Raw genomic sequence first — 25,902 nt, forward strand, 5'->3', positions numbered from 1 at the left:
CTGATCTAGGTAAATTTAAAAATATATAATTATCATTGTACTGGGAAGGTTCATTCAGCACAAGAAGGGGTAACAGGGTCTAAATTTACCCTTCTGCCTAAAACATCAAACAAGTTGGAAAATATGCAAAATACTGGTTTTCAAGACTAGACATCAGAAGGAGTGATCACTGAGAGATGAGAAAAAAACAAGTTGAGTCCTAGAATTGTCCCAGCTTTGCATTGAAAAGTTTTCATGCTGCGGCACAGACAGGAATATTTAGGAAATCCTGGACAGCCTTTGAGTTGAGGGCAAGGAACTGAGAGTCCTACAGCAAGGCACCAAGGGAGCTAGCATGCAGAGGGTGATATTCTGGAGAGGATAGAGCTAGCAAGGCAGGGAGACTGAGAGAGAGATAGAGAGAGACAGAGACAGAGAATGGAAGTAGAGTGAGTGGGAAGGAGAGGGAGGAATGAGAGAGAAGGGGGAAAAGGGAGAGTTAGAGGAAACGAGGAGGGAAGGGGAAGGAAGGGAGGAATAGAGAGAGAGAGGACAGAGGAGGGAGGAAAAAAGGAGGGAGAAAGGGGAGAGAGAATAAGAGAGATAGAATATGAGAGGGTACTTGAGAGAGATGAGAGGAAACTTGAGAAGAGAGCATGAGAGATTAGTGAGACTATGTGAGAGACAACAGGACAGAGAAAAAGAAAAGGAAAGAATCAGTGCTGGAGAGCTGCAAGGATCCTCCTAGATTGTTCATCAGAGTAGCGATCAGGGTGTGCAGGTGCATTTGAGGAAACTGCTTGGGGCTGGGTGGTGATTTACCTGGCTGCATAGGGAGGATTGCCCAGTGCTCCCTGGGTCAGTCACAGTGGCCTGTCTTTCAGCTGGACAACTTGGGCCGGTTCTGGATCACAGGGCGGGACACTGGTTGAGGTCTTAGGAAGATCTTGCATCAGTAATGGGACACAATTGTCCCTAAACTGAGCACTGTTCCAAACCTGTCGAATAAACCGTAACAGTAAGAATAAAGAAAAAAATCTCCAAGGAAAACATCCAAGAGAAACTAATGTGTTTAGAATTTTATGTTTCTGCTAACATGAGAGATTGGTCTGATTATTGTTCCTGTGATGCTCTTGTTTCATTCTGGTTTAAGGGTTATGCTGGGTGCACAAAATGAGTCAGGAAGTATTTCAAGTTCTCCTCAGCCCTGAGCCATTTATGTATGGTACTACATTTTGATTAATTGTTATGTAGTATCATTGATAATGTTATATGGGAGTAGAATTTTGTTTAAAGAGAAGAAACATATCAAATGATTTATTTACTTAAAAGTGTTAGGTAATTCCAGGTTTTAATTATTTTTCTGTCTCTTCAGAAATCTATGTCTTTCATAACAGAGCTCCACTTTCTAAACAGGCAAGTATATTGTCATAAATTTCATTGTTGATTTTATTTTAATATCTTTTTCAGATATGTAGAATACATTGTTAACAATGTCTTCATTCTTGATTCTGATCATTTGTTCTTTTAGTTTTTCTTCACCCGTTCTGCTAGGAACATTAATTTTGTAAATCTTTCGAAGAGCCAATCCTGGCTTTATGTATTTTTTCTTTTTTTCAATAAAATTAAATTTCAATGATTTCTGTCTTTTATTTACTACTTCCTTTCTACAGTGTTCTCTCGGTGTATTTTGCTTTTCTGTTTCCAGCTTCTTGAGATGAAATGTTAACTCATTTCTTACAATATCTCTCATTTCCTAATACTTGTCACTAAAGCCACTAATTCCATTCTACACACTCCTTTAAATAATTGGGAAACACCGTTATATTGGGGTTGGATTCCACTATATATATATTCTGTATGATTTAAGTCCTTTGAAATGCATTGCAAATTGTTTTTTGTTTTTTGTTTTGTTTTGTTTTGTTTCTTTTTTTTTTTTTTTTTTTTTTTTTTTTTGGCTAAGTGTTGTCTCTCAGCTCTTTGAGGTAAGTGGACTCCTCCCACAGTGTTTTCATCCTCCCCTCTCCCATACTAACACAGTTTCTATCTACTTGCCTGTGTGCCCCTATGTGACAAAATCAAGATTCTTCCCCTTGCATGAGAAACTTGCTTTACTACATTTGAGACAACATTAAAATGGGTAGTATGAAATTTGCTCTCATGATGTTCTGAAAGTCAGTTCTAGGTGTCCATGTGCAAAGACATAGCTTAAACCTAAATGAAATAGCTTTGCCTATTTTGAAAGTCATGCTTGAAAGAACAGAAGTTTTACATATTTTAATTCTGTCCACACTGGACATTTCTCCTTTGGTGATTCAATCTTAAGTTGTTCTTTGGGGATTCTACATCCTCCCCCTCCAGCCCCCAGAGGACATGTTTCTTCAAGTCCTGTTGTACATGGTAATTATCCTGGTGGCATCTCTGGAGATGCAGGTCTACCCTCAAAATTATGATGAGAGTCCCAATGAATTTAATTAGGGAAGAATGACTCGTGGAGATGCAGCAGTGGAATGACTCAATGGCGCTTGTTGTGGTTCAAATGAAGATAAAGTGTTTACAGACCTTTATCTGGATCTCAAAGTGTATTTGGATTCATGTTCGTATGACTAGCTTTTTCAGGAATCAAATGATGGAGTCAGAACTTCACTAAGTTCACCTAGAACTTATTTTCCATCATTCAGGGAATCCAAACTTTAACTATGCTTTGTGCAGACAGATCAGGATAAATTATTGAGAAGTGACTGTCATAAAGTCATAAAGGATATTTCACTATTTTATTTATATTGACATGAAAAATAAACCACTCAATCTTTATTTAAGAAATTCACAATTTTTTCTCCGACAAAGTGGCTTTTTTTTTTTTTTTTTTTTTTTTTTTGTCATCAAGATGTTGGTTTAACATTTGTATTATGGCAAATTAGGCTAACAATGAAGATTTTGGTTCTCTTTGTTCATAGCCAATGTTCAGACTTTTTTAGATTACAGGGGCTTTTTATTCATTTTGAAAATCCCAGAAATTTAAGAGGTAAACTTTTTCTGAAAGACTGAAATGAATAAGAATTTATGCAACATAGAAAGTGTTGTTCACATGGAAATAGTTAAAGATCCTGTGATGATGCCTGTGTTTTCTTGGTCTATGTGCTCAGAGATGGTATCAGTGCACAAAAGACAAGGGACTGCAACCTTGAATTGAAAGGAGTTTCAGAACAGGTAACCCAGGAATTGTAACTAGTTGTAAGATTCCAAAGTAGACTTTATATTTTACATCTTGGTGGTGCTGGGATTCAGTCTTTTAAAATTCCTGCTGTGTGAATCTCATAATCAGCCATATTAGTGATTCTTTATGGTTATTAGAATATATGGGAATTAGCTCAGTTCTGTAACACTGCTTTTGGTTATTTTCATATGTAAAGATACAGAATAAATGTACTTTCTCTAACATCTCTAACATCAGTATTTTTAGAAACTAATTTCAGGCTTAAGGATATTTTTAATGGGACAGATATTTCTAACTCTACAGGTGATCCCAATTGATATGTTCTCTGAGCATTGTTTGCTGATCTATGGAAGTTTAGAATATGGTGTAGCATCCTCAGACTTGAATGAGTGATTTTGAGGAATCCAAGGTGACACTTTCATAATCAAGCTCTTACTTCTGATCCTATGTTTCTGTTTACTTTAAAGTTTAGTATCATGGCATATGTCTGTTGGATATTCCTATACGTGCTTCTTTATATGATTTACCCACTTGCCATTGGTTTCTTACTCTGAGTGTATTTTGATATTAACTCTGTGTATGTCCTCTGTAATGCAAGTCTTTCCCCCCATCTACTTTTATCTACTGATGTCCTGGTATCTTTTTAAAGACCTTGAGATGTTTTGATATCATAAAATGTACCTATTTCATTTATGAGTTAAGAGGATTCCAGAAGTTAGAAAGTCATCTCTTGCATTAGCTGGGAAGTAAATAGAAATCTTGCTGTAGTTTTTCATTAAATCAATGAATTTAAAAATTTGTATATGAAGAGTTCATTACATGTACAATTTTACTAGCTTCCAGTTGGAAAGTTGGTTGTGCCCCTCCATTTATTTATTACTGTATCCTTTCCCCACAATGTTTTTAGTGACTTATCTCTGCCCAAGTCAGCAAAACTGGTGAGGTTAGGGAGAATGTTTTCATCCACCTTGTATTCTTATAATTTCTGAAAGTACCGGAATATAAGAATCTACAATGCCTATTAGGCAAATGAATAAACAGATTGTGTTAGATTTCAGGAAGTCACCAGTAATTAATTATCACATTTATAGCTAATTTTTTCTTGAACTGTGAAATAAAGAGATGCAAAAGAACATATGGAACACAGGAACAATGTGACTGAGTTTGTCCTCTTGGGGCTCACCCAGAGTCTCCAAGGTCAGAAAATACTATTTGTTGTGTTCTTGATCATCTACATCATGACGATGGTGGGCAACCTACTCATTGTGGTGACTGTGGCAGTCAGTCCAACCCTGGCTACCCCTATGTACTTCTTCCTTGGTTACTTATCATTTATGGATGCTGTTTATTCTACTACAATTACACCAAATATGATTATAGACTTACTCTATGAGAAGAAAACCATTTCCTTCCAAGGTTGCATGTCCCAGCTCTTTATAGAGCACTTATTTGGTGGTGCTGAGATTTTGCTCCTGGTGGTCATGGCCTATGACCGCTATGTGGCCATCTGCAAACCCTTGCATTATTTGACAATCATGAATCAAAGGGCTTGTGTTCTGTTGTTGCTGTTGGCCTGGGTTGGAGGTTTTCTCCATGCAGTCGTTAAACTTCTCTCAGTTTACAACCTTCCCTTCTGTGGTCCCAATGTCATCGACCACTTTGGCTGTGACATGTATCCATTATTAAAACTTGCCTGCACTGACACCTACATTATTGGCCTCACTGTAGTTGCCAATGATGGAGGAATCTGTGTGGGCATCTTTACAGTCTTACTCATTTCCTATGGGGTCATTCTGCACTCCCTGAAGACTCTTAGTCAGGAAGGGAGGCACAAAGCCTTATCCACTTGTGGCTCTCACATTACAGTGGTGGTCCTCTTCTTTGTCCCTTGCATTTTTATGTATGTGAGACCTCCTTTCACCTTGCCCATTGATAAATTCTTGACTGTGTTTTACACAGTTATCACCCCTATGTTGAACCCTCTGATCTATACTCTGAGAAATGGAGAAATGAAAAATGCCATGAAAAAGCTGTGGACCAGAAGAAGAAAATGATGCTGAAGAGAAATTGTCACCTTTTTTCAATGAAGAGTTGCTCCATCAAGGAAAGGATTATTTATTTGTAATGAATTTCTCTTCAGGTTTAATGAACTTGTGTATGATGAAAACATTTAAGGTATAAATATTTACAGTGATCAAAATGATTTCTAAGACTTTCATATATTGTTAGGAAAATAAGTCTATAGCTTTTGGGTATGAAATGTCTTTGTTGAAACTATGGGTTTCGGTTCTATGTGGTAAGTTATGCTATAGTTAATACTGTACCTTTATTTTCATTACTGGACAGTTTTCTCTTGCTTCTCTTTTGCCCAATTGTTCTTTTTCAGAATTAGATGTGCTCATTACATATTTCTGAGAAGCATTTTAAGAATGGGACCTTAGCACTTGGTTTACTCCTTCTTTACAAAGACAATCCTATTAATACCTCAGGTATATGTCTTATTTTTGTATTTGCAAGATATTTAATTGTGTAATTTTTTTCATTGCTTAGCATATAAGATTGAAAGGGAATGCTGTTTCCAAGTTATAATATTAATCATAAAGAAGGTAAGTGAAGAAAAAAAATTGAAAAAAATACATGGATGTAATAGGTTAAATTCACTTATTTTTCTGAGTACGGAATCCTACTATCTCCTCATGTGGAGAAACTTTGTTTGGTGTTATATTTTCACTGAGATGACCCATTAACACTCGCTGATCATTTGGAATATCTGATAATATCTCTGTCATTTTTTTAGCATCCCCATCTCTTCTGCTTACAGTGTTTCATAGTATTTTTTAAGGACCTAGGCCCTTCCTTTCCTATGAGGAATTACCATAATGCATAATTCATGACCTTCAAATATGCAATATGGAGCCTGACAGATATTTTGGATGATATCATTGTCAGAAAGATGCTGACAACATGGCTAACCATTATTACCTCTGTTGTGGATGGAATGCAGATTATTCGGCAATAATGACACCATAATATATATTGATTTCCGTAATGGAGACCTCTTTCTTAAACATCCCTCTCTCTGAATGAGGTATGAGAGACAATATTATTTGCCTCTAAAAATGTAGGAAGCATGCAGTCAAAGAAACTCCTGGCTTTGCCTCCCTTATTTAGTCTGGATTCATGAGGTACTCAGGCTTTGGGGAATTGAGCCTTTCACTGTTAAGTCACAGTGTATGAAAAACTCTATATCCCAGTTTTTAACCCAGTTAGTATTACCTAGAGATACTTCATGTCATCTCAAAGTCTTCCCAAACATGACGTTATTCATTAAATGATAGTAAACATTTGATTTTATCAGAAGTTGCATAATGAAGTCATCATGTTTTGGATGTTGCTATATACTCAATATATTTGTTCCCTCCCCAATTCAGGAGGTAAATCCTATATAGTACATGGTATTTAGAGGTGGAGGGTTTGGAAGGTGATTAGGTTATGAAGGCAGAGCTCTCATGAATGGGTCTAACGTCTCCTTAAAAAGAGATACCACAGGAATACCTGGGTGGTTCAGTGTAAACCTGGTGATTCACAGACCTGTACCCCTGGGGATAAAAATACATGTTTATAAAAAATTAAAAAAAAATTATAAAAAAAAAAAAAAGAGTCTACCTTCAGCTCAGATCCTGACTTCAGGGCCCTGGGACTGAATTCCTCATGGGACTCCACTCCCTTCTTTTCTTCTCTCTCTGCCCCTTTCTTTGTCTCTCATGAATAAATAAATAAAATCTTAAAAAAAAAAAAAAGATAAAAAGAGATACCCCGGGGCACCTGGGTGGCTCAGTGGGTTAAGTCTCTGCCTTTGGCCCAGGCCATGATCCCAGGCTGGGTTTGAGCCCCACATCTGGCTCCCTGCTCAGCGGGGGAGCCACCTTTTCTGTCTACCTGCTGTTCTCGCTGCTTATTCTCTCTCTTTTTCTCTCTCAAACAAATAAGTAATATCTTTAAAAAATGAGTAAAAAAGGGACACCACAGACCTCACTTGCCTTTTGTTATTTTTTCCCATGTGAGGAAACAGAAAAAAGATAGTAATCTATGAACTAGGAAGCAGGCTCTCACCAGATGGTAGGATCTGCAAGTGTCTTGATCTTGGACTTCAGGACACTTGCAGACCCCAGAACCATGAGAAATAAATGATACCGAAGCTAGTCAATGGTATTCTATAATGGACTTAGATAGACATTTAGTTAATTTCCAAATTTTTATTGTTATTTCAAGTACTGAGATAAAAATATCCTGGTTAATTGTCTCTGATCATCAGTCTGTAAGTTCCCTTAAGGCAGAGAACGTTACTGAACAGTCTTTGTACTCTGTATTTACAGAATGTCTGGGACATAGAATCCACTCCATGAACTTTGTCAGTTACTGGCATTCTCAAATCTAAAACTATTGGAGTGAGAATTTTGAGTCTTTTTTTTTTATTATATACATTCGCATCTTCTTTGATATTTGCTACAGTATGTTGTTTTGTTATAACTATGGGTGTTTTATATAAGGATGTCATCTTTTAACATTCTTTTACTTTGATTTCTTCTAGCACATCACTTGGGAAATGTCATTTACTGTCATTCAGTGAACTTATAAATTTGAATATTTAAAAAAAATAACTCCCCCAAAAGTTTTCTTTTCAAATAATCTAGGATTTATTTTTGTTTGTGATGAGGATATATCTAAGCTTGTTTTCCTCTAACAGGAAAAATAATCTGCTAAAGTTATTAATTTCAGTAATAATTTAAAATTTTTCTATTTAATATGTCAAATTTTATACAATAGTATGTTTGATTTGGGGCCCTTTTCCTCTCCTCCTCTGCTGCTGTCTCTCCCTCTTCTCCTCCTCCTTTTCTTTTGGTGTATTTTCCTACGACAAACATTCTATGTCAATAGCCAAGGATTTTAACGTGTATTATACCAGGTAGGGATAATCTCCCTAAATTACTCAGCCTTTTTAAGTCTTTTGCAATTTCTAAATATTAATTTTTCCTTATAAACTTTTTGAATATTTTGTGAAGTTTGAAATCCTCCCATAAAGCTATATTTAGTTTTATATGACACTCCACATTGATTTTAAGGAAACTGGCATGTTTTCATATCTTGTTTTCCCCATCCAGAATGAGACATAAATTGTGAAGGCTTGATCAATGTCTCAATAAAAATTGCAATAATTTCCATAGAATATATAAATCTTGCCTGTTGAATTCCTTATTTAAGAAGGAGCTTGTCTTATTTACATTTAATTCACATTTTCCATGAGATAATAAGAAAGGGCTCCATGTCTTTGCTGGAATGAGTTAGAGCACAGTTTTCGTAGGCACTGGTGTTTGTTTGCATGCAAATGTTCATAAGCCTACACTCGACAATACACAAGTATGTATCCAACCACAGAGATCTGTATCTGACCTCATGTAGCTCTGTATAACCATATGTAGGTACATAGTCAATGATCTGTAGGTCTGTATCCAACTTCATATATGTGTCTATATGTGAACATACAGAGGTGTATATCTGACAACATTAGGGGTAGTATTTGATGACCCATAGGAATACATATCTTTTATGTGTGTGTGTGTGTGTGTGTGTGTGTTTGATCATACACGGGCCTGTATTTATCTACACACAGGGCTTTTTTATATAAAGGTCTGTATCTGAGCGATATGAATTTGTTGAGGACTTGATAGAACAATTCTGTTCCATGTAGCATGGACTGAGGTTTTTCTCTGGTATTCAGCTGATTAGGGGGTGTTAGGGAGTGTTTCAGATGACTTTACTCATGTGAGCTGTGCCTTGGCAGGGATGGTGAGAAGCCTGGTATATTCTGGCTCCTTCTCCTTCCCCATGTAGTCTGTCTTTCCAGTAGGTATGTAAGAGACTTGTAAAAGTTCAGGGTTTCCTGAGGGAAGACACAGAAGGGATTAGGCCAGTTAAGGACTCATCCCATCCTGACATGATCTTGAAGTTCAGGATCTCAAGTTCTAAAACCACACTGCTTCTGCACCAAAAGGAAGGCAATCTGTGGAATGGAAGAAAATATTTTCAAGTCATTTATTTTATAAGGAGTTAATATCCAAAATGTATGAAGAATTTATACAACTAAATAGGAAAAAAGCAAATAAAAACAAGAAACTGGTAAAAAAAAATTGACAAAGGGTCTGAATAGATATTTTTTAAAGAAGACATACAAATAGTCAAGCAGAACATGGGAAGGTCCTCAATGTTACTAATCATCAGAGAAATGCAAATCAAAACCACAATGAGATATACCTGTTAGGATGGATGTTACAAACAATTACGAGATAATGTGCTGGAGAGGATGTAGAGAGAAGGGAACCCTAGTTCACTGTTGTTGGGTATGTAAAGGTTTTCAGCCACTGTGCATAATGGCATGGAGATTCTTCAATAAAGTGAAATAAAACCACAATATGGTCCAGAAATGCCCCTTCTGTGAGTGTATCCAAGAATATAAAATCAGCATCTCAAGGAGATATCTGCACTCCTAAGTTTATGGTAGTATTACTCACAATAGCCAATATTGGAACAACCTAACCATCCAGTGATGGATGAATGGAAAAAGAAAAAGTGTATATAAGAGAAAGTCATTCAGCTATCAAAAAGAAGACAATCCTACCAACTGCAACACCATGAGAGACTTTGAGATCTCTCTCTCTCTCTCTTTGCTTTCTCTTTGTTTTAAAATTTTTTAAAAAATATTTTTTATTAATTAATTTATTTTCAGAAAAACAGTATTCATTATTTTTTCATAGTATTAGAAGTCCTAGCAACAGCAATCAGACAACAAAGAGAAATAAAAGGTATCCAAATTGGCAATGAAGAAGTCAAACTCTCTCTCTTCGCAGATGACATGATTCTTTTTTTTTTTTTAAAGATTTATTTATTTGACAGAGAGAAATCACAAGTAGACAGAGAGGCAGCCAGAGAGAGAGAGAGAGGGAAGCAGGCTCCCTGCTGAGCAGAGAGCCCGATGCGGGACTCGATCCCAGGATCCTGAGATCATGACCTGAGCCGAAGGCAGCGGCTTAATCCACTGAGCCACCCAGGCGCCCTGACATGATTCTTTATATGGAAAACCCAAAAGACTCCACCCCCAAACTACTAAAACCCATACAGCAATTCAGCAACGTGTCAGGATACAAAGTCAATGTGCAGAAATCAGTGGCTTTCGTATACACTAACAATGAAAATAAAGAAAGGGAAATTAGAGAATCAATTCCATTTACTATAGCACCAAGAACCAAAAGATACCTGGGAATAAATCTAACCAAAGATACAGATGTTGTGAAAAGAAGGGCTATCTGTACCCCAATGCTTATAGCAGCAATGGCCACAGTCGCCAAACTGTGGAAAGAGCCAAGATGCCCTTCAATGGATGAATGGATAAGGAAGATGTGGTCCATTTACACTATGGAGTATTATGCCTCCATCAGAAAGGATGAATACCCAACTTTTGTAGCAAGGACAGGACTGGAAGAGATTATGCTGAGTGAAATAAGTCAAGCAGAGAGAGTCAATTATCATATGGTTTCACTTATTTGTGGAGCGTAACAAAAAGCATGGAGGACATGGGGAGTTAGAGAGGAGAAGGGAGTTGGGGGAAATTGGAAGGGGAGGTGAACCATGAGAGACTATGGACTCTGAAAAACAATCTGAGGGTTTTGAAGGGGCGGGGGGTGAGAGGTCGGGGTACCAGGTGGTGGGTATAATAGAGGGCACGGATTGCATGGAGCACTGGGTGTGGTGAAAAAATAATGATACTGTTATGCTGAAAATAAATAAATGAAAAAAACAAAAAACAAAAAACAAAAACCTAACCAAAGAGGTAAAGGGTCTGTACTTGAGGAACTACAGAACACTCATGAAAGAAATTGAAAAAGACACAAAAAGATGGAAGACCATTCCATGCTCTTGGATTGGAAGAATAAACATTGTTAAAATGTCTATACTGCCTAGAGCAATCTATACTTTTAATGTTATTCCAATCAAAATTCCATCGGTATTCTTCAAAGAGCTGGGGCAAATAATCCAAAAATTTGTATGGAATCAGAAGAGACCCAAAATCGCTAAGGAAATGTTGAAAAACAGAAATAAAGCTGGGAGCATCACCTTACCTGATTTCAAGCTTTACTACAAAGCTGTGATCACCAAGACAGCATGGTACTGGCATAAAAACAGACACATAGACCAGTGGAACAGAGTAGAGAGCCCAGATATGGATCCTCAACTCTATGGTCAACTAATCTTCAACAAAACAGGAAAAAATATACAGTGGATAAAAGACAGTCTCTTCAATAAATGGTGCTGGGAAAACTGGACAGCTATATGTAGAAGAATGAAATTCGACCATTCTCTTACACCGTAGACAAAGATAAACGCAAAATGGATAAAAGACCTCAACGTGAGACAGGAATCCATCAGAATCCTAGAGGAGAACATAGGCAGTAATCTCTTCGATATCAGCCACAGCAACTTCTTTTTCTTTGCTTTCTCTTGAAGTGAAATTGTCAGACAGAGAAAGACAAACACTCTATGATCTCATTTATGTGTGGAATTAAAAAATCTGACATATAGAAGGCAAGAACTGAAGGGTGGGGGGAAATAGGAGATATTTCTTAAAGAGTACTAGCTATAAGATGAGTAAGTTCTGGGAGCTAACATATAGCAGCGTTCAGTAGTGAACAACAATTTTTTATAAACATAGTTGCTGAGAGAGTGAATCTTAAGTGCTTTCATTCCACCTAAAAATTCTAGTTGTGAGGTGCTGTTGTATCAACTAACCTCATTGTGGTAATCATTTTGCAATATATGCATATATCAGATCATTATTATGTTGTACAATGTTACATATCAATTTTATTTTAATAAAGGTGGGAAAACATAAATAAATAAATAATAAAATTATATTTTATGACTTGAAAAAAGAAACTCTATAAACTAGAAACATGCTATTTCTTCCATATGCCCTACATACAATTTGAGGGTGGACAATATAACCAAGGGTATTGGTTTACAAGGAAAGGCCATGTGCTTCCTTTTGTGCAATTATCTTAAAAATTTCTATATGTTTTCATTAAAGTTTATAAAAGTGCTTCACCCAGAAATACTTTTGAGACTGGTTCCTCTCAGGATTGGGCTGAAAGAAGTCTGTGGATTAACATCCTTAAATCTTAGACATATTTTTTTTACTGGTTAAGAGACTTTAGTAGACATACCTTAAATCTTTCTGAAGTGTTCACTAGGGTCTTATATCTACAACTTTGAGATTATATTTATTTTGGTACCATTTCTCATTTTCAGAGCTTTTTGTTTTTTGGAGAGGCTAGGATTGAGAGCCAGTTTTATACTTGAACCCAGTAGTTCTTGTAATTTAATATTTTATTTGGATCTTGTATCCTAAAACTGACTAAATTCACTTATTAATTCTAGTAATCTGTGTAGATTCCTTAGGGTTTTCTATGACACAATCCCATTTACAAAAATTGGACAGGGGCACCTCGGTGGCTCAGTGGGTTAAAGCCTCTGCCTTTGGCTCAGGTCATGATCCCAGGGTCCTGGGGATCAAGCTCCACATCAGGCTCTCTGCTCAGCGGGGAGCCTGCTTCCTCCTCTCTCTCTGCCTGCCTCTCTGCCTACTTGTAATCTCTGTCTGTCAAATAAATAAATAAAATCTTCAGAAATATAACAGTCCCCTTCTTGGAAAGATACAGGAGTATTTAACTTTTTGATTTATTTTTTAGTCTTTTTTCAGAAGTTTGTGTTTTTCCTTTATTTTACCCATTTTCTTAAGGTATCAAATTTATTACAATTATGTTTTACACAAGAACCATTTATTACCATTTCAAAAACTAAAGCATATACTTTTTCTTAAATTTATTTTCAACATAATATTCAGTATTCATTATTTTTTCACCACACCCAGTGCTCCATGCAATCTGTGCCCTCTATAATACACACCACCAAAAAAATCAATCAATCAATAAATAAAGATCTATCTAAACATTTAAAAAAAACACCAAAGCATATGTATGATTTCATCTGCTTTTTAATTGTTGATATTGGTAATTTTCTCTTGATCACTTTTGCTAGAAATTTATCATTGTAATATGAAAGTATCAACTTTTGACTATTTTGTTTATTTTATGTTTTCTATTGTATTAATTTTTGATCTTTCTTTCATTACATCCCCCTCCCTCCCCAGCTTTAATTTATTCCTCTTTTTGTAACTTCTTAAATTAAAAGCATAGTTGCTTTTTTTTTTGATTGTTATTTTATTTTTTTATTTTTTATAAACATATATTTTTATCCCCAGGGGTACAGGTCTGTGAATCACCAGGTTTACAAACTTCACAGCACTCACCAAAGCACATACCCTCCCCAATGTCCATAATCCCACCCCCTTCTCCCAAACCCCCTCTCCCCAGCAACCCTCAGTTTGTTTTGTGAGATTAAGAGTCACTTATGGTTTGTCTCCCTCCCAATCCCATCTTGTTTCATTTATTCTTCTCCTACCCACTTAAGCCCCCATGTTGCATCACCGCTTCCTCATATCAGGGAGATCGTATGATAGTTGTCTTTCTCTGCTTGACTTATTTCGCTAAGCATGATACACTCTAGTTCCATCCACGTTGTCGCAAATGGCAAGATTTCATTTCTTTTGATGGCTGCTTTTAAAGTTTTATCTTTAGCATAAGTATAAAGCTATCCATAAATTTAAGTAAGCTGAAATAAGCAACTTGTTGTTTGGTTTAGCATGTAAGGAAGATCTTCAACTGATTCATACAGTTATTTAATCACTCATTATCATTGATCCTTCTGAAATAGAAAATACAGTTCACAACTCAAGACATGTGGAGATGAAGATGCTCATTGGAGCTCATTGTAAGCTGTGGGAAAACAAATTAGAGTGGAAGCCCCCGGAGTTTTGATGTAGAGGCAGGCTCTTGTTGGAAAATAATTTGTTTCTTGTATAAACATTCAGTGGATATTGGACTAAAATTAAAGGATTGAATTAATGAACTGAAAATCATTACAGTGTTAGTTGACATAGATTCAGGTGTTGGTCAACTGCATCCATTCCAACACAGACCTACAGAACTGTGACTACCTTTTAATGAGTTTCAATTTCAACCTCAGCAGATTCCCTCATCCTAAGGCCTTCTGTCTCAGCACCAGGGCCTCTGAGTAGAGATGCTAACAGCTAGAGATAGGACTTTCTTGGCTGAGGACATGATTGGATTAGTGAACCCAACACTGGTTATCCTTTCACATTGGCTTAAATGTGATTTGCCTTACTTAGTTTTGCTATATGAAACTCACAATTTATTATTTGTTTAATTTTTTCTTCTATTCAAATAAGAGATTTTTCACATATTTGACTGCCTGCTACTTTAAAAAAATAAAAATATTTTTATTCATTTGAGAGAGAGAAAATGAGAGAGAGCACATATGGGTTGAGAGGCAGAAGGAGAAGCAGACTCCTGCTAAGCAGGGAGTCAGGACTCCATTCTGTGACTCCAAGATCATGACTTGAGCCAAAGGCCATTGCTTAACCACTACTAACTCACTAATCGTTCTTGGCAAAAAAAGTCATTTTTTTCTCTAGGGATTGCCCTGCAAAGAAAACTGTCCAGAGGAGTTTACTGTATTTGAATTTGTTCCCAATATTCTAATAAGCTAATCTATAATGGTCTTACATTCTCTTTCATTGAAAACAGTAGTGATGTGTAAAGCTCTAGGTTGTGTCTGCACATATAAATGGAAGGACTATTTTCCTGGTATAATGGCCCAAGAGATTTCTGACAACTCAAATATCTGCCTATGCTGGAGTTTCTCTTCATTCCCTAGATGTTTCCTTGATATATTTTCCTGTGCATAGATATCCCTCATTGCTTGTGCAAACATATGGGAGATTCTGGTTCTCTGGGATGAAGCTGGGGAGAGGTAGAAACATGATTTTCATTATGGAAGCAGCCTTAGGAATATGTTTTGAATGACTGAATAGATAAAGAGTTCTCTTTCTATGTGAGACATTGCTCAGTCATTGATCTTCTGGGAAGCAAATTCCAGAATTTGTTTTGTTAGGCACAGAGATGACTGTCTATATTCTCTAGGATTCTGATGGATTCCTGTCTCTCATTGAGGTCTTTTATCCATTTTGAGTTTACCTTTGTGTACGGTGTAAGAGAATGGTCGAGTTTCATTCTTCTACATATAGCTGTCCAGTTTTCCCAGCACCATTTATTGAAGAGACTGTCTTTTTTCCACTGTATATTTTTTCCTGTTTTGTTGAAGATTAATTGACCATAGAGTTGAGGGTCCATATCTGGGCTCTCTACTCTGTTCCACTGGTCTATGTGTCTGTTTTTATGCCAGTACCATGCTGTCTTGGTGATCACAGCTTTGTAGTAAAGCTTGAAATCAGGTAAGGTGATACCCCCAGCTTTATTTTTGTTTTTCAACATTTCCTTAGCGATTTTGGGTCTCTTCTGATTCCATACAAATTTTAGGATTATTTGCTCCAGCTCTTTGAAGAATACCAGTGGAATTTTGATCGACAGAGACATATTAATGTCCAAACACATGAATGAAATAATTTTTTGGTTACCTCACCATAACTGCCTAATAAGAGATTCATTCAGGTAACTAGTTTAAGGTTATTTTAAAAATTGAGGGTTTTTGTATTGGCAGATAAGGGCTTGCCCAAGTTTACTTCTACTAATTAGGCCAATTTTTTGCATAGTTTTTAAACATAGCAGCTTTTTCTTTCTCTGATGACATTTTCCCAGAAAATGGGTAGTTCAACTATCTTTGCACAGTAAATATATTTTGTATTTAAGTGTGTTTATATTCTAGACATCCACATGGGTAGTTTTGCACTCATCTGAAAGACTGAGATGATGAGAAGCCTGCATGGAAATGTGAAAAATGTGACCACTTGGGACCATTTCTAGATGTACTGATTAACCACGCATTATTATATGTTCTATGGTCACACACAGATATGCAAAGTATCTACAGTTATCCACATTGAAAGAAGCACTGATTTTAAAGACCAAAGAAAAGAAGTTAGTCCTTAAAACATGAAGCCAAGAAGTTAGTCCTTAAAACAGCCAAGGTATACTCAATGAAAATTCATGTGATTTACTTAACTATAGGTAGTGTCTTATATACCATATATTTTCATTGGAGGAATTCTGAATTAAGCTAGCAAAACTGAAATTAGCCAGTGTATATAAATGTATTTGGTTTTAGTATTGTAGCCTGACAGATGTTTATTGTCCATTTGACAAATAACAAAGGGGAAAAGGTAAAACTTTTTTTTAGTTTTTATTTTTTAAAGATTTTTATTTATTAATAGTGAGACAGGCAGCGAGAGAGAACATGAGCCAGGAGAAGGTCAGAGGGAGAAGCAGACTCCCTGTGGACCTGGGAGCCCGATGCGGGACTTGATCCCAGGACTCCAAGATCATGACCTGAGCTGAAGGCAGTTGTCCAACCAACTGAGCCACCCAGGTGTCCCAGGTAAAACATTTTTAAAAAATATTTTATTTACTTTGAGAGAGAGACAAAGGGAGAGAGAGAAAGGGAGAGCACACTGGTGGGGGGATGAAGGGAGAGAACCTCAAACAGACTTTATTTTAGTTTAAAGTGAACTAATGGATTTATAAATAACCTTGGTTCATGGGATGTATTTTACATAATATGCCAATATTTATAATTACTCTTAGATTATTTAAGAATCGTATTTCATATCAAGTATGTTGGAATATAAAGGAAAATATATTCTCTTCTGGAAGTTTGATGTGGGCTGTTATATATGAATCTTAAAATTATTACAGAAACCATATTTGTATATATTCATGAAGAAACTCATGTTCAGGGAAGTAAGTTTTGGCTACTTAGACATAAAGCTGTAATTAGAAAGTACTATATTATTTTTGTACCATGGGATTTTAACTGATCTTTTTAAAGGCATATCTGTAAGAAACTATGTAAATTATACTTTTAAAATAGAGCCATGTTAACTCAGTGGTTTTAGTTATTAAAGTCCTGGAACACCATCTGTCAGTTTTTATAGTATCAAATCTTCGATGACATAAACTGTGGAGAATAGTTTGAATACCTAGTTTGTACGTGTAAATAATTTAATTGACTAATAGAAGATTTATTCTGGTGAAATCCAACATCAGTGATTAACAAGAGAACACTATTTCCTGAAGAAAGTAAGGACTGAAAAATAATAACTGGATATAGACTGCCTTATAACCTTATGTTCTTCAACAGGTGTGGCTTTGTCAATCTACAGCTTCAACAGTGATAGAACTCTTAAACCAAATGGAATAGCCATGTGAATGAGGCATGTGGACTATTCGTCATATGTGACTAGTAAGGAAAGCTCAATCTTCTCCAGCACATGGCCATGGGAATAGAATCAACTTATCTATATTTGAGGTTTAGTAATTCTGCAATTTTCCTGACCATTGAATAACCCAAAAGTTTAGGTGTATCTGTAGCTGTACAATTCTTTTCTCTTTTAATTTTGTCCTTACTATCAGATGTAGGGTCTCTGGGAAAAGAGTGTTTTTATTCTTTTTCAATTTTCCTTCCCCACCCTTTACTGAGAAGTACTGTGCATTGAATTGTTATGATTCCCCCAAATGCCTCCTGAGTGACCCCTGTAAGCCTCAGGTGTTTTAGCTTCTAGTATTCTCTCACTAAAGGAGATCTTTCTGATTAAGATTTTTCAAAGAATAGTAAGGTTATATAATTATCACATTAATAGTTTTTTTTTTAACCTATGGATATTCATTTCTTAAATATAATTTTTCCTTCCTGATTTGATACTTCTTCTCTTTTTTTCCCTCTAGATTTATGTTTGCATCTAGTCAAGATACATTTCATCATAGATAATTATTACTACACATATGCAAGAAAATAGGTAATTCCTACAGCATAAAACCTTATCCTATGCACAGAAAAGGGGTTCATGAGCTATGGATGCACTATTCTCTTTTTATCGAGACAATGTTGTCTATAATTCTTGTCAAACTGACAAAAATCCAGATGATTTGTTCTGATGTAATTTAATAGTGAAAGATTCAAGAGCATTAATAATACTATAATTTACTGAGCTTTTACCAGGTGCCAGGCATGTTCTAGGTGATTTCTTTGTAATAAAACAGTAGTCTTAGGAGGTAGAAACTGTTGTCATCCCCATTCTAAAAATCATGAAACTGAGACCCAGAGAGGTTAGGTTGCCAAAGTTCGCTTAGATGGGAAGTGGTGGAGCTGGGATTCCAACACAGGCAGTGCAGCTCCAGAGACCATATTATTCGCCACTGTGCTATGTTCTTTCTACAAGGTTGTTTTGGGTCTTAAATAGGTACACTGAATAAGAGACTCATAATCATTATCTTGTCTTTGCAATGATTAAATCCCATTTGCCACTGAATAGCATTTTTTAAGTAACAGTGATAAGCTCAGAAATTTTTATCTAATTATAAAAATATGAAAAGAGAAAAAATGTCAGCAGGGTGATGGGTATTAAGGAAGGCATGTATTGTGATGAGCACTGGGTGCTTTACGCAGCTAATGAATTGTTGAACACTACATTAAAAACTAATGATGAACTGAACAAAATAAAAATTGTTTAAAATGTCATATAATTGAAGAGGTGGGGATGCATGAAAAGTATCACAAATAGTTGGACTGGAAAGGATTCTGAGATTACCTAGTTCAATCACTTTATTTTCCAGTGAGCAGACTGAGACAGGCTTGTAATTACATTTAGAAGATGACTCAAACACATGCCTTCTTACCCTGGGCTTAGACTTCTCCCCTCAATGTACAGTTTTTTTGCAAACTGGGCATTGAGGTTCTTTTTTTTCTTAAGATTTTACTTATTTATTTATGAGAGGAAGAGCGCATGAGGGCTGGGGACAGGTAGGGGGAGAGGGAGAAGAAGGCTCCCCACTGAGCACAGGGCCTTAGGTGGGTTTCAAGGTGTGTCTCCAGGTGGAGCTCTATCCCAGAACCCTGAGATCATTATCTGAGCCAAAATCAGATGCTTAACCGACTGAGCCACCCAGGCACCTCTGAAGTTCTAGTTTTGAGTGCTGTCAGTACCTAAGAAGCATTATAAATAAAACAATGCCACATTGTCCCCTGCCTCTGTTTTCAGGATCTATTTTTCCTCCCTCACTACCTTGCTTACACTAAGAATTTAAGAAAAAAATACCAGAAACTGATGTACCAATTTGTGAAAATTGCAGGTCAGTTCATCTTTGTTCAAATATATTTGCTGAAAATCTAGATAGTGAATGTGTGTTGAAAATTGTGGGGTAGGCAAAAATTAAAGGGAAAGAACTTCCAACTCCTTAAAAAGCTGATAGAGAATCAGACCAAGTCATTGTGAAAGGGAATGATGTACTAAATAATTTTGTAGTTGTTGGATACTCTTCAGTCTAGTTGTTATGTCAAAGTCTAGTCTGAACATCTAGTATTAGGATAGCATAATATTAAGTGAATTGTCCCAGAGAAGATGCTACTTTTGGTGCTAGATAAATCACATTCTAAAGGTACTTACTGCAAATACTACTGCCTCAAAGGACTGACTCTATGCTGATTTGTGTAGTTTATTGCCATTACCAAAAGTAAATTTCTGGAGAGCAGGAATCATGTCCTTGGTTGTGACTGTTGATTTCTGTGCCAAAAACTGACATAGTTTCAATAGTATGTATTATACATAAAATAATATAAATAAAATATAATATAAATAAATATAAATTCAATTAATATAAATATATAATGTAAATCTATTACTACATTTGGGCTTTTGATTATTCTTTTCTGTAGATGCTCCTTTAAGACTTAGAGAAAGAACTTACTTGCCAGCCAAAAATATCATCTGAAGAAAAATAGGGTTGTCAAGGGAAGGTGTAATGGGCTTTTTGGAGGAAGAACTCAGTAGATATCATTAAATATTTATTGTGTGTGAACTGCTGTAGAAAATGACATAACGATGAAGATGTGCTCTTAACAACAGACATATTTATGGTTTATGATTTCATTACAGGTCCTGTTCTCCTGAGTTCTCATTCCTGAAACAGGCCTGATAGAAAGATCACATGGGAAATAATAATAATGTGACAGAATTTGTCCTTCTTGGCCTCACTCAGGATCCTGAGGGACAGAAGACATTATTTGTCATGATTTTCCTCATCTACATTGTGACAATGGTGGACAAACTATTCATTTTGGTGACTGTTTTTAGCAGCCCCTCTCTGGACTACCCCATGTGCTTCTTCCTCGCCTGTCACTTATGGATGCTGTTTATTCCACTGTCATCTCACCCAAACCGATTATAGACTTACTCTGGGACAGAAAAACCATTTCCTTCCAAGCTTGCATGGGCCAGCTCTTCCTAGAACACCTCTTTGGGGGTTCAGAGGTCTTCCTTCTGGTGGCCATGGCCTATGATCACTATGTGGCCATCTGTAGGCCACTGCATTACTTGACTGTTATGAATTGGCAGGTTTGCATCCTGCTGTTAGTGGCAGCCTGGATTGGAGGTCTTGTGCATTCTATGGTTCAGCTTCTTTTTGTGTATAGCCTCCCATTTTGTGGCCCCAATGTCATCAAGCACTTCATCTGTGACATGTACCCGTTATCAGAACTTGCCTGCACTGACACTTATGTGATAGGCCTCACTGTGGTTGTCAATGGTGGAACAATCTGTATGGTCATCTTTATCTTTCTACTCATCTTCTATTGAGTCATTCTCAATTCTCTTAAAAGCCACACAAAGCCTTGTCTACTTGCAGTTCCCACACCACAGTGGTTGTGTTCTTTTTTGTTCCCTGCATTTTCATGTATGTTAGACCTATTTCCAACTTTCCCATTGATAAATCTGTAACTCTGATTTATACAGTGATCACTCCCATGTTAAATCCTTTAATATATGCTTTAAGATATTCAGAGATGAAAAATGCTATGAAAAAATTCTGGTGTAACAATTTAACCAAAGAAAGAATAAGAATGTGTCACTTACAGTGAACCCACATTAATTATAAAGCAAGAAATAGGTAATAAATTATAACAATACATTTAAGCAATTCGATGAATTCTCTAGAGATATATTTTTTAAAATTTTACACAAAGACATCAAAAAGTAGAATAAACTGTCTTCTTAGGTAAGAATCAATCTAATCAGTAAATTCTGGAAGATGAATAAAAGGCACAGGTATAAAAAAGGCACAGGTATTTGTCCTATTATAATTAAAAATAAAATTAATTTCACTCTGTATTCATATTTTTCTTGACATACCGAAATGAGAATTCAGAAACAGGAGTTTTTAAATTTAAAATGTGAAAAACTCCCCATGTCCTCCATGCTATGGGGAGTTAGAGAGGAGAAGGGAGTTGGGGGAAATTGGAAGGGAAGGTGAACCATGAGAGACTATGGACTCTGAAAAAATATCTGAGGGTTTTGAAGGGGCGGGGGGTGGGAGGTTGTGGTACCAGGTGGTGGGTATTGGAGAGGGCACGGATCGCATGGAGCACTGGGTGTGATGCAAAAATAATGAATACTGTTATGCTGAAAATAAATAAAAAATAAATAAATAAAATTAAATGTGAAAAACAAGCTGCCTTTGAAAATTTGCTATCACCCAAATTAATGAGAAAGCAATTTGGCTAATACTTAGAACAAATTACTAGGGCCAAAAGAATGGCTTCTAAATTATAATGTCCATTATTCCATCAGCATGTTTTATCAGCATGGCAACTTTCTGTAGCTGTGTTATACATCCTTTCTTTAAGATTATATCTGTTCCTTGGGTTAATGCTTATGCTTTGCACTTCAATACCATTTATATGGAAGATGATATTGTGTTTGTTTCAGACACTATCAGTGAGTAATTTTGTTAAGTGGGATTTTGGATTTTTTCACAGGTTGGGATGAAACTGTATGGTACGGCTAATGATGAAAACATTCTAATTCTTGACTTGATCACAGAAAACCATACTAATCCAAGTTATAAACATATTTTCATGTTTTTCCTCATTAGCTTTTTTGTACTTTTTTTACTATTCTTCAAAGAGTAGATAGAACTGCTTATTTTGTCTGCATGATACTAAAGATCTGGTTAAAGAAATTATTTTGCATAATAGTGTGTTTCCCCAAAGTTGTATTGAACTGAAATACTTTGTACTTACAGACTTAGTAATGATTTGCTTTAATATAAACAAGATTTTGTTTTTCACTGTTATGTAAAAATACCAATAACACGTTTTTCCATCTGCAGTCTACCCTGGAACATTGCAACCTAGGAATAAAATGGAATTTCTTTCATTGTAATATGGAACATTATCTATGCTTTGTAAGAGTTTTCTAACTAAAAAAAAAGACTTTAGAACTTTTCTTATTTTAAATTTTCATTAAATATTTTTTCATACATGCTGAATAATATATGTAATTCACTTTTAAATTTTATAATCTCTGAGAAGAGTTAGAAAAAGAAGAAGAAACAAAACCCAAAACCAGGAGAAGGAAGGAAATAATAAAAATTACAGCAGAAATATGGTATGATTCAATCTTCTTAAATTTGGAATATTTATTATGCTTCTCTTTATGTGTTTTAACCAGGGAGTTTTTCTGTAGGTACTTGAAGGAAATGTGTATTCTAATTTTTCTTGGGAGGAATTATAGGTATAATTATAATTATATAACATATATTATATTAAGTATAATGTGTATATATATATATATATATATATATATACAGATATATAGATATATCTTTTAGAACCATGTATTCTCAAGTATGCTTCAAGCAAAATGTTCTTGTTGAAAAAAAATAAAGGTAACTGGGTAATCACTTAAAATAAAGCTTGTCAGAGGGAAGGTGGTTGGGGGGAATGGCTGAAGTAGGTGAAAGAGTTTAAGAATACACTTGTCATCATGAGCACTAATTAATGAGGTATAGAATTGTTGAATCACTATATAATACATCTGGAACTAATATAACAGTGTGTGTTAACTTTACTGGAGTTAAAATAAAAAAGTTAATAAAAACAAAAACTATTATAAACATGCACACACACACACACACACACACAGAAATAAAATAAAATAAAATAAAATAAAACAGATCAGTAAAAGCAGGAACTCATTCTTTGAAAAGTTCAACAAAATTGATTAGCCATTAGCCAGACTCATAAAGAGAAAGAGAGACAGAGACAGAGAGGTGGGGGAGAAGGATTCATATAAACACAATCAGAAATGAAAGAGGATAATAACAACCAGCACCACAGAAATAGAGAAGACTATATGAGAATATTATGAAAAATCAAGTCAATACGTTGGACAACTTAGAAAAAGTGGATAAATTCCTGGGAACAAATAACCTCTCAAAGTTGAATCAGAAAGAAATAGAAAATTTGAACAGACACACTATCAGCAATGAAATTGAATCTGTAATTTAAAAAAATGCCCAAAAAGGTCCAGAACCAGATGACTTCACAGGTAAATTCTACCAAACATTTACTTTTTTTTCTCCCAAACATCTAAAGAAGAGTTAATGTCTATTCTTCTCAAACTATTTTAAAAAATAGAACATGAAGGAAAACTTCTCAGTTCATTCTCTGAGGCTAGTGTTACCCTCATACCAAAACCAGATGGAGATACCACAAGAAAGGGAACTATAGGCCAATATGACTAATGAACATAGATGGCAAAAATCCTTAACAAAATATTAGTAAACTGAATCCAACAATACATTTAAAAAATCATTCACCAGCATCAAGAGGTATTTACTCCTGGATTACAAAATTGGTTTGATATTTACATATTAATTAATGTGATACATCACATCCCCAGGGGAAAAGATAAAAAAAACACATAATCATTTCCATAGATGCATAAAAACCTTGTACAAAGTACAGTATCCATTCATGATAAAAATTCTCAACAAGGTAGGTTTAGAGGGAACATAGCTCAACAAAATAGAGGCCTTATATGGAAAACCTATAGTTACCATAATACTCAAACTGAGAGCGTTTCCCTTAAGATCAGGAACAAAATAAGGATGTCCACTCTCACCACTTTTATGTAACATAAAATACTAGTCATGGAAATTGGACAAAAAAAGAAATAAAAGTCATCTAATTTGGAAAGGAAGAAGTAAAACCTTCAGTATTTGTAGATGACATGATACTATATACAGAAAACCCTCAAGGCTCCACCAAAAAGCTACAAGAGCTGATAAACTAATCCAATAAGGTCATTGCAGAGCTGATAAACTAATCCAATAAAATCACTGCAGAAATATGTTGTATTTTTATTAAAAAGATTATCCACCATGACCAGGTGGGATTCAGCCCTGGGTTGAAAGGATGGTTCAACATTCGCAAATCAATCAATGTGATAGAACAAATTAATAAGAGAAGAGAGAAGAAACACATGGTCTTCTCAATTGATGCAGAAAAAGCATTTGACAAAATCCAGCATCTGTTCCTGATTAAAATGCTTCAAAGTATAGGGATAGAGGGAACATTCCTGAACTTCATAAAATCTATCTATGAAAGACCCACAGCAAATATCATCCTCAGTGGGAAAAAGCTCACAGCTTTCCCACTGAGATAAAGAACATAACAAGGATGCCCACTCTCACCACTTGTTCAACATAGTACTAGAAGTCCTAGCAACAGCAATCAGACAACAAAGAGAAATAAAAGGTATCCAAATTGGCAATGAAGAAATCAAACTCTCTCTCTTCGCAGATGACATGATTCTTTATACAGAAAACCCAAAGACTCCACCCCCAAACTACTAGAACTCATACAGCAATTCAGCAACGTGGCAGGATACAAAGTCAATGTACAGAAATCAGTGGCTTTCTTATACACTAATAATGAAAATACAGAAAGGGAAATTAGAGAATTGATTCCATTTCCTATAGCACCAAGAACCATAAGATACCTGGGAATAAACCTAACCAAAGAGGTAAAGGATCTGTAGTCGAGGAACAACAGAACACTCATGAAAGACATTGAAGAAGACACAAAAAGATGGAAGACCATTCCATGCTCTTGGATTGGAAGAATAAACATTGTTAAAATGTCTATACTGCCTAGAGCAATCTATACTTTTAATGCCATTCCGATCAAAATTCCACCAGTATTCAAAGAGCTGGAGCAAATAATCCTAAAATTTGTATGGAATCAGAAGAGACACCAAATCGCTAAGGAAATGTTGAAAAACAAAAATAAAACTGGGGGCATCACGCTACCTGATTTCAAGTTTTATTACAAAGCTGTGATCACCAAGACAGCATGGTACTGGCACAAAAACAGACACATAGACCAGTGGAACAGAGTAGAGAGCCAAGATATGGATCCTCAACTCTATGGGCAAATAATATTCAACAAAACAGGAAAAAATAGACAGTGGAAAAAGGACAGTCTCTTCAATAAATGGTGCTGGGAAAACTGGACAGCTATATGTAGAAGAATGAAACTCGACAATTCTTTTACACCATATACAAAGATAAACTCAAAATGGATAAAAGACCTCAACGTGAGACAGGAACCCATCAGAATCCTAGAGAAGAACTTAGGCAGTCTCTTCGATATCAGCCACAGCA

At 35.7% G+C, this 25,902-nt stretch overlaps 1 protein-coding gene and 1 pseudogene across 1 annotated transcript; both read left to right on the top strand.

Annotated features, from left to right (window-relative positions):
* Positions 1 to 4,332: 4,332 nt before the first annotated feature.
* LOC101670453 (olfactory receptor 4A15-like) lies at positions 4,333 to 5,250 on the top strand. Its single transcript, XM_004781651.2, has one exon. It carries the CDS (start codon positions 4,333 to 4,335, stop codon positions 5,248 to 5,250), a length of 918 nt encoding a protein of 305 aa, XP_004781708.2.
* A 15,135-nt stretch (positions 5,251 to 20,385) lies between these two features.
* Positions 20,386 to 21,313, top strand: LOC101670154 (annotated as a pseudogene).
* Positions 21,314 to 25,902: the final 4,589 nt, after the last annotated feature.

This window comes from Mustela putorius, unplaced genomic scaffold (genome assembly GCF_011764305.1).
Source record: "Mustela putorius furo isolate JIRA1106 unplaced genomic scaffold, ASM1176430v1.1 tig00000127_pilon_pilon_pilon, whole genome shotgun sequence".
NCBI classification, from domain to species: Eukaryota; Metazoa; Chordata; class Mammalia; order Carnivora; family Mustelidae; genus Mustela; species Mustela putorius.

Excerpts from the sequence above, each read along its gene's own strand:
- LOC101670453 (XM_004781651.2), top strand. The coding sequence starts at position 4,333 with ATGGAACACAGGAACAATGTGACTGAGTTTGTCCTCTTGGGGCTCACC.